This window comes from Daphnia carinata, chromosome 1, assembly GCF_022539665.2.
Source record: "Daphnia carinata strain CSIRO-1 chromosome 1, CSIRO_AGI_Dcar_HiC_V3, whole genome shotgun sequence".
Taxonomy (NCBI): Eukaryota; Metazoa; Arthropoda; class Branchiopoda; order Diplostraca; family Daphniidae; genus Daphnia; species Daphnia carinata.
The window spans coordinates 14114849-14128424 of NC_081331.1; the positions used below are offsets into that span (position 1 = coordinate 14114849).

The window sequence follows — 13576 nt, forward strand, 5'->3', positions numbered from 1 at the left end:
GAAAAAGAACCTGATGTTGGCTGTCATGGCATTTACGATATCGCATAATATAATTCTGATTCCAGTGGAAGGGATTGTACAGTTCTCCTACCGATTCCCTTGTAAGTTACAAGAGATGTTGTTCGTAACTGAAAACCTGTAATATCTCAACAATTCTTGCCACTTGTTAAAGTCAAAGCGCCCATAGCATTCATAAAGCTAAGGGATGGAACAAGTGAAATGCTCTACAACTAACCATAACCTGTAAATAAAATGCGCCTTAAAACGAGTTTACCTGGCAGTTGAGGTGTTTTCCGCGTTGGTCCGGTATAGACAAAACTGGGAAGATTTAACTCTCATTCGACGACCGCTAACCAAGTTTGTAAAATAGATTTTTAAATAGCACTTGTCTAGTTCGGTAGTGCTACACAGTGAATAAAAAAAACCAGTTCCGTAACCTTCATCGTCTCTCTTTGGGCGAGGAAAGAAGACGGTGGAGATGTATACATGTAGAATCCTATTGCCGGAGAATGAATTTTTTGTGCCCATCTTGCCTTTCATTTTCTCGGTGTATAAAAACCCGAAGACGTCGACCTTTTGATGTCTAGTGTTCAACGAGCAGCCTCCAAGTTATTCTAAACAGCAATTTATTTTTTATTTATTATCACCATGAATTTTTCGGTAAATATATTGCAATTTAAAACAATTAACAAAAAGCTAAATATACAGTATGCACATGTTTGATAACGTGGAATGATTGATCATTTGAATAGGTCGTCCTTTTTTCAATGGTCGCCACTGCACTAGCAGCATCTATCCCTCTTGAGACTTCTACTGTCGTTCGTGAGCCATCGTTGACCACTTCAGTTCTAGTTAATGCGGGAGACAAGCAAAATCGAAATAACGAAGCGGGCAGTTTTCTCATCGAAAACATGAATTATTTGTATCAACAGTGTAATAGCATTAAAAATGAAATTATCAATAATTATATAGAGTGCATCCGCGATCCCAGTACTTGTCCGTCTGCCGTTATTCGTTCAGTTGATGCGGGCGACAGACAAAGTCGAAATTTCAACGCGTTTACTATTCTCACCCTGAGCTTAACTTTATTGACTAAACAGTGTTCTTGGGTTAAAAAACAAATAATCTTTGTTTATTCAAAATGCCTCTTCGACCCCAATGTTTGTTCGGAACCCGCCGTTAGTTCGGGAAACTTAGCCGCAATACTTGATGGTTTGGGCAGCGTATTAGAAAAGTTCACACTTCGTGATATCTCACAGTCCAATGATTTTGAAGAAACTTTTATGTTTCCACCGGCATCCACCATTGTCCTAAATGCTGTAAATCCTAATAATCGAAAACATTCGTTTCCCGTCACTGTCCCAACTTTTTGGAATCCCAACGTCAATATTCCGCTCTTTGCCTTTCATAACCAGATGCCCAACGCGGCCTACTCATCTGCTAGTTTTATCCCATATTTAAACAGCCTCACCGCGTACAGCGATCCTTCATTTACGAACACCTTGGCCCAGAACTCCAAAGGGTTTGTTCCAGCTGGCACCTTATTGGAGACAACACCTTAGTGAGTGAATTAGGTCTACCACATAACTAAACCATATGGTTTTTCCCCCTTGCATACCTCCTCCATAATCTAGCTTTCGAAATACAACTTTGAATCACAGTAACATTCGCCGTCAAAATATCAGAATTGATAATGAGACGGTGTACTGGAATAACTCTACTTCTTATCCTGTAGCAGCTGACTAAAATCATTCGTCAGATCGAGAATCGTTAAAGCTATGGAGTTAGGGAAAAGGTAAGCCACGACTTGTAACTAGTAAAACATTTGAATACATTTTCCATCAATGAAAACTAGCACAACATGAAATGCTGATTCAGTTCCCGGAACTTTTGATTCAAATTGGACGCAAATCTTCCATACTTGTCGAAATGATTTGAAACACATTTTGGTACGTTGCTTGCATTTATATTTACACCGCCCATTCGACGTCGAGGTATAAATTATATGACATATCTTAAACATTGAATCAAGTGTAGAAAACCTAATAGATCTTGTAGCCCTTTCCGTTGAAGGGGATGTGGACAGGGGCGACGGGGAGCTCGTATTCATGGACGGGGGCGACGGGCAAGTGGTCACCTTTGGGTTGGAAACCGGCTTCATCAGCGGCCCAGGTGAGAGTGAATTTCTGGCCTTCAGGTGAAACCCAGTAAGAGGATCCCTTGTTGGTGTTGCCTAGGACTTCACCGTACGATTGTTTGCCGTAAGAATCGTAGGTGACTCCTTGCATCTTCTTCTGGACCTGAGACTCCTCACGGGTGGTGTAGTCTGACTGGGCATAGCTGTGGTTGACAGAATTTATCATTTTTTTTAATATGAATATCTTTAATTTATAAATTAACGACTATAATGAATGGAGTTCATTTACCTCCACTGGCTGCTGCCATCGAGGTTGCGGACGTCAGATTGGCTGACGATGGTGATCACAGCGTATTTGTTATCCTTGTTGTAGCTTGGTGCGGGGTAGGCTGCTGCGGGGTACGCTGGTGTAGAGTAGCTCGGGGCAGAGTAGCTAGGAGAAGGATAACTTGGTTCAGGGTAGCTGGGAGCTTTGTATTCCGGCTTGTAGCTGGAAGGAGCGGCGGCAGCGATGGCCAAGAAAGCGGCGACAAAGAACTGGCGAAGAAATATTTCAAAGAATTTTTAAAATCTAAAACTTTTTTCGGACAAAGTGAGAAAAAACAAGTGAAACAAAGTCTTACGAGCTGCATGTTGCACTAGGTTGATTTGATAAATAACTGACGATTTTAGTCTTCCCTTTCTTGGCTTATATAGTCGAGAGAATGGTAAGTTACATTCAGCTGACCTAGTTTTTGGTAGCTATTTTTCGTTGAAACAACATAACTCTGGGCGTTGTATAAAAATGCCGTCCTCTCACTTTCCGCAGTAGCCGTTTTACACATTCTTTTTCCTTGGTTGTATAGGATGTTTGATTTCGTCGATTTTTTTTTCCTGTGTATGGCCAAGCTTCGATTGAATTAATATGGATAATTTTAACTTATAAGATATCTTTTTCTTGTAAGCATTTCACCACATATACCAGTCCGACCAATATAATATCAGCTTGTTAGGCTATATTTGTTATTAATATCTGTCTAACATTAATACAGATGAACGTCTCAGAATGAACGTGTTTGTTTGATCTGTTTTCAAACCTTGTCTCTTCTATCTTCCAGAAGTCAATGAATCTTTATTGCGTGATGTCAGGCGGCTGAATATTTTGTTATTATTGAAAAAAAGCACCAGAGAACACAACTACATCCAGAACAATAGATTCCGTTTGTTTTCAAAATCTACATGATCAACAGAAAAACCAATGGTTCTATCGATATTGGCGTTCACATTTGGCTGAAACACATTAGCTTTTATCAATTCAAATAAAAAATTTTATAATTTCCGCGAAAAATTTGTTTAAAAATAAGCGTCTATATCAAAACCGTTGTAAGTTGATTGCATTTACATTTACATCACCTATACAATATCGAGCTATAAATTAGGGGACACATTTTGAATACTTAATCAAGTGTAGACAATCTAATAAATCTTGTAGCCCTTTCCGTTGAAGGTGATGTGGACGGAGGCGCGGGATCACCGTTAGGCTGGAATCCATCATAATCGGTGGTTCAAGTCAACTTGAATTTCTGGTTTTCACGAGAAATCCAGTTAGTAGATCGCTTGTTAGTGTTGCCAAAGGCTTTGCTGTACGACTATTTTCCACAAATGCTGTAGGTGACACCTGGCTTTTTCTTCTGGATGTTGTCCCTAACGATTGATGGCACTATTCAAGCCCATAGAGGGAGGACTAAAAGCATCAGTCCTTATACAATTATTTTTTTAGGGTTCACTAGAAAACTTGCTTAGGTCGCTGCCTTTTCCTTGCGTGTAAAAATGCACGTCTACCTTTGCCTGGCCTTTAGCGTCTTTGACCGAGGCTCCAAATGTGGCTATGAACGCAGGTATGAACGCACGTAGTTAAGTAAGTTGTAAATCGACGTATTTTAATAAGCAAAGCGGCATTATAAATAATTTGTAAAAACGAAAATTGCCTGAGACGTTTTCGATACAAAGTCAAGAGCACAAATGAAAACGCTAACCAATAACTTAGAGAGCTCTTAATATCTCATTCCGATTTCTTCATTAGTGCATTTATTCAACAGGCAGAGGCACAGTGGTTAAACATGTCGTGAATTCAAAACAGCTAAACGCGTTCCTTTATTCTTGCCCTTGAAAATGTAAATCCCAATGTGCCCTTCACCATCTTCAACATACCAACATTAGACACTCCTAATGCTAAGATATCGGTAGCTTCGTCCAACACTTGAACAAAACTTTCTTGGTTCGGTGGTTATGCATAATTCTATTGAATTAATATTGATAACTTTTAATGGCAATTATTTGTTATTTCATTATTTAAAATTTGTATTTAATTAGTTGCGACTGCTATCTCCTGTGCTGGAAGTGGCAATCGTTTCACACATGGAGGGCCACTATTTAGCTAAGGGAAACAAAGTTTCTTTACAGACTATATAAATATACGAAGCATGAAAAATTATGCTAATCTCTGTCTGCTAACCAAAACAGAACTTGTTTTCGGACATCAAGTAGAAAAGCTGGTTGTTTGTTGAATTCTGGGATTGGTATTAGATGGTGACAAAACCTTGTGAAGGATGAACATCGGCATATTGTGTTTGATTGCTAGGGGCTATACTTGTCGAATACAATCACTGCATTTCAAAACCCATGGCCTGGAATGCTAACCAGAAAAGTTAACCACCAAAAGAACGGTGATGATCACTTTCAAGAATACGTTAAGAAACAAAATGAAATAGAAAACACCACGCCCAAGCTGTTATCAGCTCGTTCTGACTTTTCGTATGTTTATCCAACAGACAATAGCAAGTGAGGTGCGACATTCACAGTGGTTATGCATGTCGTGAATTCAAAACAGGTAATGTTTTCCTCTTGCCCTTGGCAATCGCAAATGCTGATGTGCCCTTCACCATCTGCAACATCACAACCTCAGCCACACCTAATGCTAAGATATCGATAGTTCCGTCCCACACTTGAACAAACTTTCTTGGTTCGTCGACCCGGGATAACCTTGTCAGGCATGTGAAATATCTGGTACTACATGCCATCGTTTCAAAAAACGGTTGACGCGTGAAAAAAAAACCTAATGTTGACCGACGTGGCATATACGATGTTGTATAATATAATTCTGATTTCCAATGGAATTGATCGTCTATCTCGTACCAATTCTCTTATGGGTTATAAGAAGAGATGCTGTTCGTAATTGAAAACCCGTAATATCTCAGCCATTTATTTCTTTGATTCTTTTTTTCTACTTGTTAATGTCAAAGCGGAAACGAATGAAGTGTAAGGCGTATTCATTAAAAATCACGAGTAGAACAATAAAGCTACTGAGCCATTTTTTCAAATGAACGTAGTGAGTCCAATGCCGCCAAGTTCAGAACCGACAGACGAGAGGCATGTATCTTGTCATCGACCAGGTGTAAAACGAACAAATGTTCGTTTATCGGGAATAACTCGAAAGTCTATTGCGTTTAGGAAAATGCCATTAGTCTCTCGATTTCCAATGCTGCATAAATCTTTTTTAAGCTAACTGACGGATAGGTAGTATAGCATTAATAAAGTTAAGGAATTGGACAAGTGAAATGCCTTATGATTAACCTTAACTTACCAAAAATTGCGCATTGAAAACGAGTTTTCTTAGCAGTTAGGGGGGCTTTTTGTTTTGATCCGGTTTAGAAAATTCTAAGAAATTTACCTGTCATTCGATGACCGTTAGGTTAGAAACATTGTAAGATGAATTTCAAATAGCAGGGATCTAATTTGGCACTGTCAAGCAATGAACCCGAAAATCCAGTTCACTAGCGTTCATCGTCTTCCTTTAGGCGAGGAAAGAAGACGGAGGAGGTGTATACATGTACAATCCTATCAGCTGGGAATCAATTGTTTATGCAGATCTTGTCTTCCATTTTCTCGGTGTATAAAAACCCGAAGATGTCGATCTCTTGGTATCTAGTGTTCAACGAACAGTTTTTTCGAGTAGTCTTAACTGTTAGTCTTTAACTTATTATCATCATGAATTTTTCGGTAAATATATTGCAATTTAAAACAATTAACAAGAAGCTAGACATATGCACATGTTTGATAACGTGGAATTATCGTTCATTTGAATAGGTCATTCTTTTTTCAATGATCGCCACTGCGCTAGCAGCATCTATCCCTCTTGAGACATCTACTGCCGCTCGTGAGCCATCGCTGACCGATTCAGTTCCAGTAGCATCGGGCGACAAACAAAGTCGAGAATTGAATGCCTTGGTTGGATTGTTCGAAAGCTTGAATACTCTGAATAATGAGTATTTGTCAGCTAAGCTAGAAATGATCGCTGCGTATGTACGGTGCGTCATCGATTCCAGTACTTGTTCAGAGGAAACATCCGCCATGGTACACCAACAAACAAAAGGTTTGTACAGCGTATTGCAAAATTTCACAGTTCGTGATATCTTACAGATCAATGATTTTGCAGAAAAATTTGTGTTTCCGCCAGCATCCGCCATTGCCCTAAATGCTGTAAACCCAAATAATCCAAAGCATCCGTTTCCCGTCACTGTTCCTGCTTTTTGGAACCCAAACGTCAATGTTCCGCTCGTTGCCTTTCATAACGAGATGCCCAACGTGGCCTACTCATCTGCTCCTAGTTTCATCCCATATTTAAACAGCCTCGCCGCGTACAGCGATCCTTCGTTTACGACGATCTTAGCCCAGCATGCCAAAGGGCTCGTTCCAGCCGGCACCTTTTTGAAAACAACCCCTTAGTGAGTAAATACATGTTCTACCACATAAATAACCCATGTAGTTTTCCCCTCTTGCATACCTGCTCCATAATTTGATTTATGAAATACAATTTTAACTCACAGTAATATTCGCCATCAATACATCAGCATTGGCAAAGAGGTGGTTTACTGAAATAATGGATGGGGAAAAGGAAAACCACGGCTTGCTACTAGCAAACCATTTAAATACATTTTCCATCCATGAAAACTTGCACAGATTCAGTTCCCGGAATTTTTTTTATTTTAAAAATTGAACGCAAATCTTCCATACTTGTCGAAATGAATCGGAACACATTTTGGTAAATTGCTTGCATTTATATTTAAACCACTCACGCCATATCGAGGTAAATAAATTATGTGACATATCTTAAAGATTGAATCAAGTGTAGGAAATTTAATAGATCTTGTAGCCCTTTCCGTTGAAGGGGATGTGGACAGGGGCGACGGGGAGCTCGTATTCATGGACGGGGGCGACGGGCAAGTGGTCACCTTTGGGTTGGAAACCGGCTTCATCAGCGGCCCAGGTGAGAGTGAATTTCTGGCCTTCAGGGGAAACCCAGTAAGAGGATCCCTTGTTTGTGTTGCCTAGGACTTCACCGTACGATTGTTTGCCGTAAGAATCGTAGGTGACTCCTTGCATCTTCTTCTGGACCTGAGACTCCTCACGGGTGGTGTAGTCTGACTGGGCAAAGCTGTGTGTTGAAAGAATTATCATTCTCTTATATGAATACTTTTAATTCAGAAACTAACGCTTGTAATGAATGGAATTCAATTACCTCCACTGGCTGCTGCCATCGAGATTGCGGACATCAGACTGGCTGACGATGGTAATGTCAGCGTATTTGTTATCCTTGTTGTAGCTTGGTGCGGGGTAGGCTGCTGTGGGATACGCTGGTGTGGAGTAGCTAGGGGCAGAGTAGCTAGAAGTAGGATAGCTTGGTTCAGGGTAGCTAGGAGCTTTGTATTCCGGCTTGTAGCTGGAAGGAGCGGCGGCAGCGATGGCCAAGAAAGCGGCGACGACGAACTGTCGAAGACATATTTCAAGGAATTTTTTTAATCAAAAACTTTTTTCAGACAAAGCCAGAACAATTGAAACAAAGTCTTACGAGCTTCATGTTGTACTAGGTTGATTCGATAAACAACTGATGATTTTGGCCTTCCCTTCCCTGGCTTATATAGTAGAGTGAATGGTAAGTTTCATTCAACTGACCTAGTTTTTTGGCAGCTATTTTCCGTTCAAACAACATAACTCTGGGCGTTGCATAAAAATGCCGTCCTCTCACTTTCCACAATAGCCATATTGCAAATTCTTTTTCTTGGCTGTAGTATGTTTTATTTTTCGTTGATTTCTTTTCCTTTGCATGCTAGCCCCAACAGAACTTGTTTTTGGAAATAAAGTAGAAAAGCTGGGGGTTTTTTTGCATTCTGGGATCGTCATTAGACGGTGACAAAATTTTGTGAAGGATAAACATCGGCATCTTGTCTTTGATTGCTAGGTCTACTTGTCGAATGCAGTCACTGCATTTCAAAAGCCATGGTTTGGAATGCTAACCAGAAAAGTTAACCACCAAAGGACGGTGATGATCACTTTCAAAAGTAGGCCAAGAAACAAAATGAAATAGAAAACGCCACGCCCAGTAGTCGGAGGTCACATGCCCGAAGGTAACGGAAGACATCAGTTATTCAATTCTTCAACAACAATCAACATGAAACTAGCAAACAGCATTGCTTTTGATTCTATTGGTTTGCAATTTCTTTGTATTCTTTTTTTTATTTCGTTTTCCCTTACGTACCTCGTCATCGTCGCTTTCTTGGCCGTCGCTGCCGCTGCGCCTTTGAAGCCTTTCGAGAGCAGATCCAATGAATTATTCGGCTGTTGGTTCTCCAGTGGAATACAACAACTGCCAATCGGAAGAATTAAAAACAAAAATGGCAAACAAAATCGCTGACAACCCGGAAGAAGAGCCATCGCAAATGTCTCCGGCTGTCAATCCACCTTCCGGCTTTGATTTCGACATTGTGTTCCACTTCGTCAGACCCATGATGATGAACAACGAAGAGTACGACGATAGCCCGCTGGAGACGAGGGCATGGCCCACTTCTGGGTATTGAGGAAAATCAATATTTTTATCGGTATTGACGGTCAGATTTGGCTTTAACACACAAGCACGTAAGCCCGATCAAATGCTGCTCCCGAAATGTTTGATGTTTCACACTGAACGCATGTCCTCTATACTTGTCAAAATGATTCAGTAGACCCTTTGATATGTTGATTGCATTTATATTTACACCACCTACACGATATGTAGGTATAAATTATGGAACACATTTTAAAGATTGAATCAAGTGTAGGAAATCTGATAGATCTTGTAGCCCTTTCCATTGAAGGGAATGTGGACAGGGTCGCATTCATGGACGGGAGCGACGGGCAAGTAATCAACTATGAGCGGGCATGCAGCATCATCAGTGCTCCAAGTCAACTTGACTTTCTGGTTTTCAGGAGAAACCCAGGTAGAAGATCGCTTGTTGGTGTTGCCGAGGGATTCATCGTACGATTGTTTTTCGTAAGAGTCCTAGGTGACTGCTGGCATTTTCTTCTGAACGTTATCCCCATAAACCAATGACCTTACTGTATAAGCTGCTAAAGGAAGGACTTAAACCATCAGTTGTTAGACAGTTTTTATACAGATGGTTCATCAAGAAACTTGTTCAGGCACTGACTTTTATGTCTTACGTGTAACAATGCACATCTACCCTTGTCTGGCCTCCAGCAGTATCTTTGGACGAGGCTCCAAGTGTGGCTATGAAGATCGTGGGTAAGTAAGCTGAAAATTTACGCACTTCAGTAAGCAAACCGGTATTATGAACAATTTATAAAAACAAAAAATTGTCTGAAACGTTTTCAGCAGGATTTTGCTATTGATCGCTGCTACAATGGCAGCACCCATTTCCCTTAAACTTACGGCCAGTTATCTTCGACCATCGGAGAAACAATTCGTATCAGTGCAAATGTCTGGGACAAAATTTGGATTAATTTTCAAATCCACATTAAAGAAAGGTTTCGTTCTTTGTCTTTTTAATGCCGACCATTGTCTGTTTCCTTGCACGCGTTCGGATAAGTCAAGAGCAAAAATGAAAATGCTAAGCAAGGTTAACTTAGAGAAGCTCTTAGCAGCTCGTTCTGATTTTTCCATTCGTATGTTTATGCGACAGACAGTAGCAAGTGACGTGCGGCATTCACAGTGGTTGTGCATGTTGGGAATTTAAAACAGGTAATGTTTTCCTCTTGCCCTTGGAAATCGCAAATGCTAATGTGCCGTTCACCATCTGTAACATCACGACCTCAGCCACACCCAATGCTAAGATATCGATAGTTCCGTCCCACACTTGAACAAATATTCCTGGTTCGTCGACCTGGGATAACCTTCTCAGGCATGTGAAACATCTGATGCCCCATGCCATCGTTTCAGAAACGGTTGACGGGTGAAAAAGAACCTGATGTTGATCGTCGTGGCATATACAATGTTGTTTAATATAATTCTGATTCCAATGGAATTGATCGTCTATCTCGTACCAATTCTCTTATAGGTTACAAGAAGAAATGCTGTTCGTTACGAAAAACCCGTAATATCACAATGATTTATTTCTTTGATTCATTTTTTCTACTCATTAATGTCAAAGCGTAAAGGAATGAAGTGCAAGGCGTATTCGTTAAAAATCATGAATAGAACAATAAAGCAGCTGAGCCATTTTTTCAAATGAACGTAATGAGTAAAATGCCGCCAAGTTCAGAGCCCACAGACGAGAAGCATGTATCTTGTCATCGACCAGGTGTAAAAAAAAAAAGTTTTTTTATTGGGCAACTCGAAAGTCTATTGCTTTTAGGAAAATGTTGTTAGTCTCCCCATTTCCAATGCTGCCTAAATCTTTTTAAGCTAACTGATGGATAGGTAGCATAGCATTAATAAAGCTAAGCAATGGGACAAGTGAAATGCATTATGATTAACCTCAACTTGCCAAAAACCACGCTTTTAAAACGAGTTTTCTTAGCAATGGAGATGCTTTTGTGTTGATTCGGTTTTGACAATTCTAAAAAAATTTACCTCGATTTCGACCTGACCAGTCGCTTAGCAACTTTGTAAGAGGATTTTCAAATAGCAGGGATCTAATTTGGTAGTGTCAGGCAATGAACCCGAAAACCCAGTTCAGTAGCGTTCATCGTCTTCCTTTGGGCGAGGAAAGAAGACGGAGGAGGTGTATACATGCAAAATCCTATTCGCTGAGAATCAATTATTTATGCAAATCTTGCCTTTCATTTACTGGGTGTACAAAAACCCGAAGATGTCGACCTCTTGATATCTAGTGTTCAACGAACAGTGGTTCGACTAGTCCAAACTCCAAACAACAACAAGGCACTTATTATCATCATGAATTTTTCGGTATATTGCTACTTAATACAATTAAGAAAAAGCTAGATGTACGCATATATTTGATAACGTGGAATTATTGTTCATTTGAATAGGTCGTTCTTTTTTCAATGATCGCCACTGCGCTAGCAGCATCTATCCCTCTTGACACAACCACTGCAGCTCGTGAGCCATCGCTGACCGATTCAGTTGCAGTTGCTTCGGACGACAAACAAAGTCGAAGTGTCGATGTCTTCATTCAATTCGTCCAAGCCCTGAATGAACTGAATAAAGAATATGTTTGAGTTAAGCAAGACCTCATCGCTGCGTATGTAGCGTGCGTCATGGATTCCAGTGCTTGTTCAGATAGTCAACCCCTCCCTGAAGGACTAGTAAAAGGTTTGGGCAGCAAATTGAAAAAATTTCACAGTTCGCGATATCTCACAGATCAATGGTTTTGATGAAAAATTTGTGTTGCCGCCAGCATCCACCATTGCCCTAAATGCTGTAAACCCAAATAATCCAAAGCATTCGTTTCCCGTCACTATCCCTACTTTTTGGAACGCCAACGTCAATGTTCCGCTCGTTGCCTTTCTTAACGAGATGCCCAACGCGGCCTACTCATCTGCTCCTAGTTTTGTCTCATATTTAAACAACCTCGCCACATACAGCGATCCTTCGCTTAGGAACATCTTAGCTCAGCACGGCAACGGGTTCGTTCCAGTCGGCACCTTTTTGAAAACAACTCCTTAGTAAGTGAATAATGCCCTACCACATAATTGATCCAAGTGGCTTTCCCCCCTTGCATACCTACTCCATAATTTAATTTTTGAAATACAATTTTGAATCACAGTAATATTCACCATCAACATATTAGCATTGAAAAAGATATGGTGTACTAAATAACTCAATTTCTTCTCCTATAACAGCTGATTAAAGCTACCAGTCAGATCGAGTGTCGTTAAAGCTATGGAGTTACGGAAAAGGAAAACCACGACCTGCTACTAGTAAATCATTGAAATACATTTTCCATCAATGAAAACTAGCACAACATGAAATGCTGATTGAATTCCCGTAACTTTTGATTTTTAAAATTGGACGCATATCTTCTATACTTGTCGAAATGATTTGCAAAACATTTCGGTACGTTGCTTGCATTTCTATTTAGACCACTTAGACCATATAAATTATGTGACATATCTTAAACGTTGAATCAAGTGCAGGAAATCTAATAAATCTTGTAGCCCTTTCCGTTGAAGGGGATGTGGACAGGGGCGACGGGGAGTTCGTATTCATGGACGGGAGCGACAGGCAAGTGGTCACCTTTGGGTTGGAAACCGGCTTCATCAGCGGCCCAGGTGAGAGTGAATTTTTGGCCTTCAGGTGAAACCCAGTAGGAGGATCCTTTGTTGGTGTTGCCTAGGACTTCACCGTACGATTGTTTGCCGTAAGAATCGTAGGTGACTCCTTGCATCTTCTTCTGGACCTGAGACTCCTCACGGGTGGTGTAGTCTGACTGGGCATAGCTGTGGATTGAAAGAATTATAGTTTTTGAATGTGAATATCTTTGTTTCATAAATTAACGGTATAATGAATGGAATTCAGTTACCTCCACTGGCTGCTGCCATCGAGATTGCGGACATCGGATTGGCTGACGATGGTGATCTCAGCGTATTTGTTATCCTTGTTGTAGCTTGGTGCGGGGTAGGCTGCTGCGGGATACGCTGGTGTGGAGTAGCTAGGGGCAGAGTAGCTAGGAGTAGGATAGCTTGGTTCAGGGTAGCTAGGAGCTTTGTATTCCGGCTTGTAGCTGGAAGGAGCGGCGGCAGCGATGGCCAAGAAAGCGGCGACGACGAACTGTCGAAGACATATTTCAAGGAATTTTTTTTAATCAAAAACTTTTTTCAGACAAAGCCAGAACAATTGAAACAAAGTCTTACGAGCTTCATGTTGTACTAGGTTGATTCGATAAACAACTGATGATTTTGGCCTTCCCTTCCCTGGCTTATATAGTCGAGCGAATGGTAAGTTTCATTCACCTGACCTAGTTTTTTGGCAGCTATTTTCCGTTCAAACAACATAACTCTGGGCGTTGTATAAGAATGCCGTCCTCTCACTTTCCACAATAGCCATATTGCGAATTCTTTTTCCTTGGCTGTAGAATGTTTTAGTTTTCATTGATTTCTTTTCCTGTGTATGGACAAGCTTCGGTTAAGTTTTATGGGCAATTATTTGTTGTTTCGTTGTTTTAA

At 40.5% G+C, this 13576-nt stretch overlaps 3 protein-coding genes across 12 annotated transcripts; 1 reads left to right on the top strand and 2 right to left on the bottom strand.

Annotated features, from left to right (window-relative positions):
- Nucleotides 1–1974: 1974 nt before the first annotated feature.
- LOC130690942 (endocuticle structural glycoprotein ABD-4-like) lies at nt 1975–8083 on the bottom strand. 8 transcript variants are annotated; one of them, XM_059494949.1, is made up of 5 exons: nt 8025–8064; nt 7843–7942; nt 7695–7812; nt 7370–7610; nt 1975–2129 (listed from the first exon to the last, which is right to left on the bottom strand). In XM_059494949.1, exons 1-5 carry the CDS (start codon nt 8031–8033, stop codon nt 2043–2045), a joined length of 555 nt encoding a protein of 184 aa, XP_059350932.1. In that variant the 5' UTR covers nt 8034–8064; the 3' UTR covers nt 1975–2042. The 8 variants fall into 8 exon arrangements, with proteins under 8 accessions (XP_059350932.1, XP_057369801.1, XP_059350934.1 ...); XM_057513818.2 differs by having other exon boundaries at nt 1981–2129; nt 7695–7942; XM_059494951.1 differs by lacking the exons at nt 7370–7610; nt 7695–7812; nt 7843–7942 and adding exons at nt 2427–2544; nt 2575–2674 and having other exon boundaries at nt 1990–2340; nt 8025–8054.
- On the top strand, nt 6109–6901 carry LOC132088354 (uncharacterized). Its single transcript, XM_059497076.1, has 3 exons — nt 6109–6175; nt 6263–6548; nt 6612–6901. Exons 1-3 carry the CDS (start codon nt 6164–6166, stop codon nt 6899–6901), a joined length of 588 nt encoding a protein of 195 aa, XP_059353059.1. The 5' UTR covers nt 6109–6163.
- Nucleotides 8084–9178: 1095 nt separating the features above from the next.
- On the bottom strand, nt 9179–13309 carry LOC130690943 (endocuticle structural glycoprotein SgAbd-3-like). Of its 3 annotated transcripts, none has more exons than XM_059494956.1 (4): nt 13265–13304; nt 12934–13181; nt 12543–12850; nt 9179–9264 (listed from the first exon to the last, which is right to left on the bottom strand). In XM_059494956.1, the coding sequence occupies exons 1-3, from the start codon at nt 13271–13273 to the stop codon at nt 12553–12555; spliced, it is 555 nt and encodes a 184-aa protein (XP_059350939.1). In that variant the 5' UTR covers nt 13274–13304; the 3' UTR covers nt 9179–9264; nt 12543–12552. The 3 variants fall into 3 exon arrangements, with proteins under 3 accessions (XP_059350939.1, XP_059350943.1, XP_057369806.1); XM_059494960.1 differs by lacking the exon at nt 9179–9264 and having other exon boundaries at nt 12469–12850; nt 12934–13051; nt 13082–13181; XM_057513823.1 differs by lacking the exon at nt 9179–9264 and having other exon boundaries at nt 12469–12850; nt 13265–13309.
- Between the last annotated feature and the right edge of the window lie 267 nt (nt 13310–13576).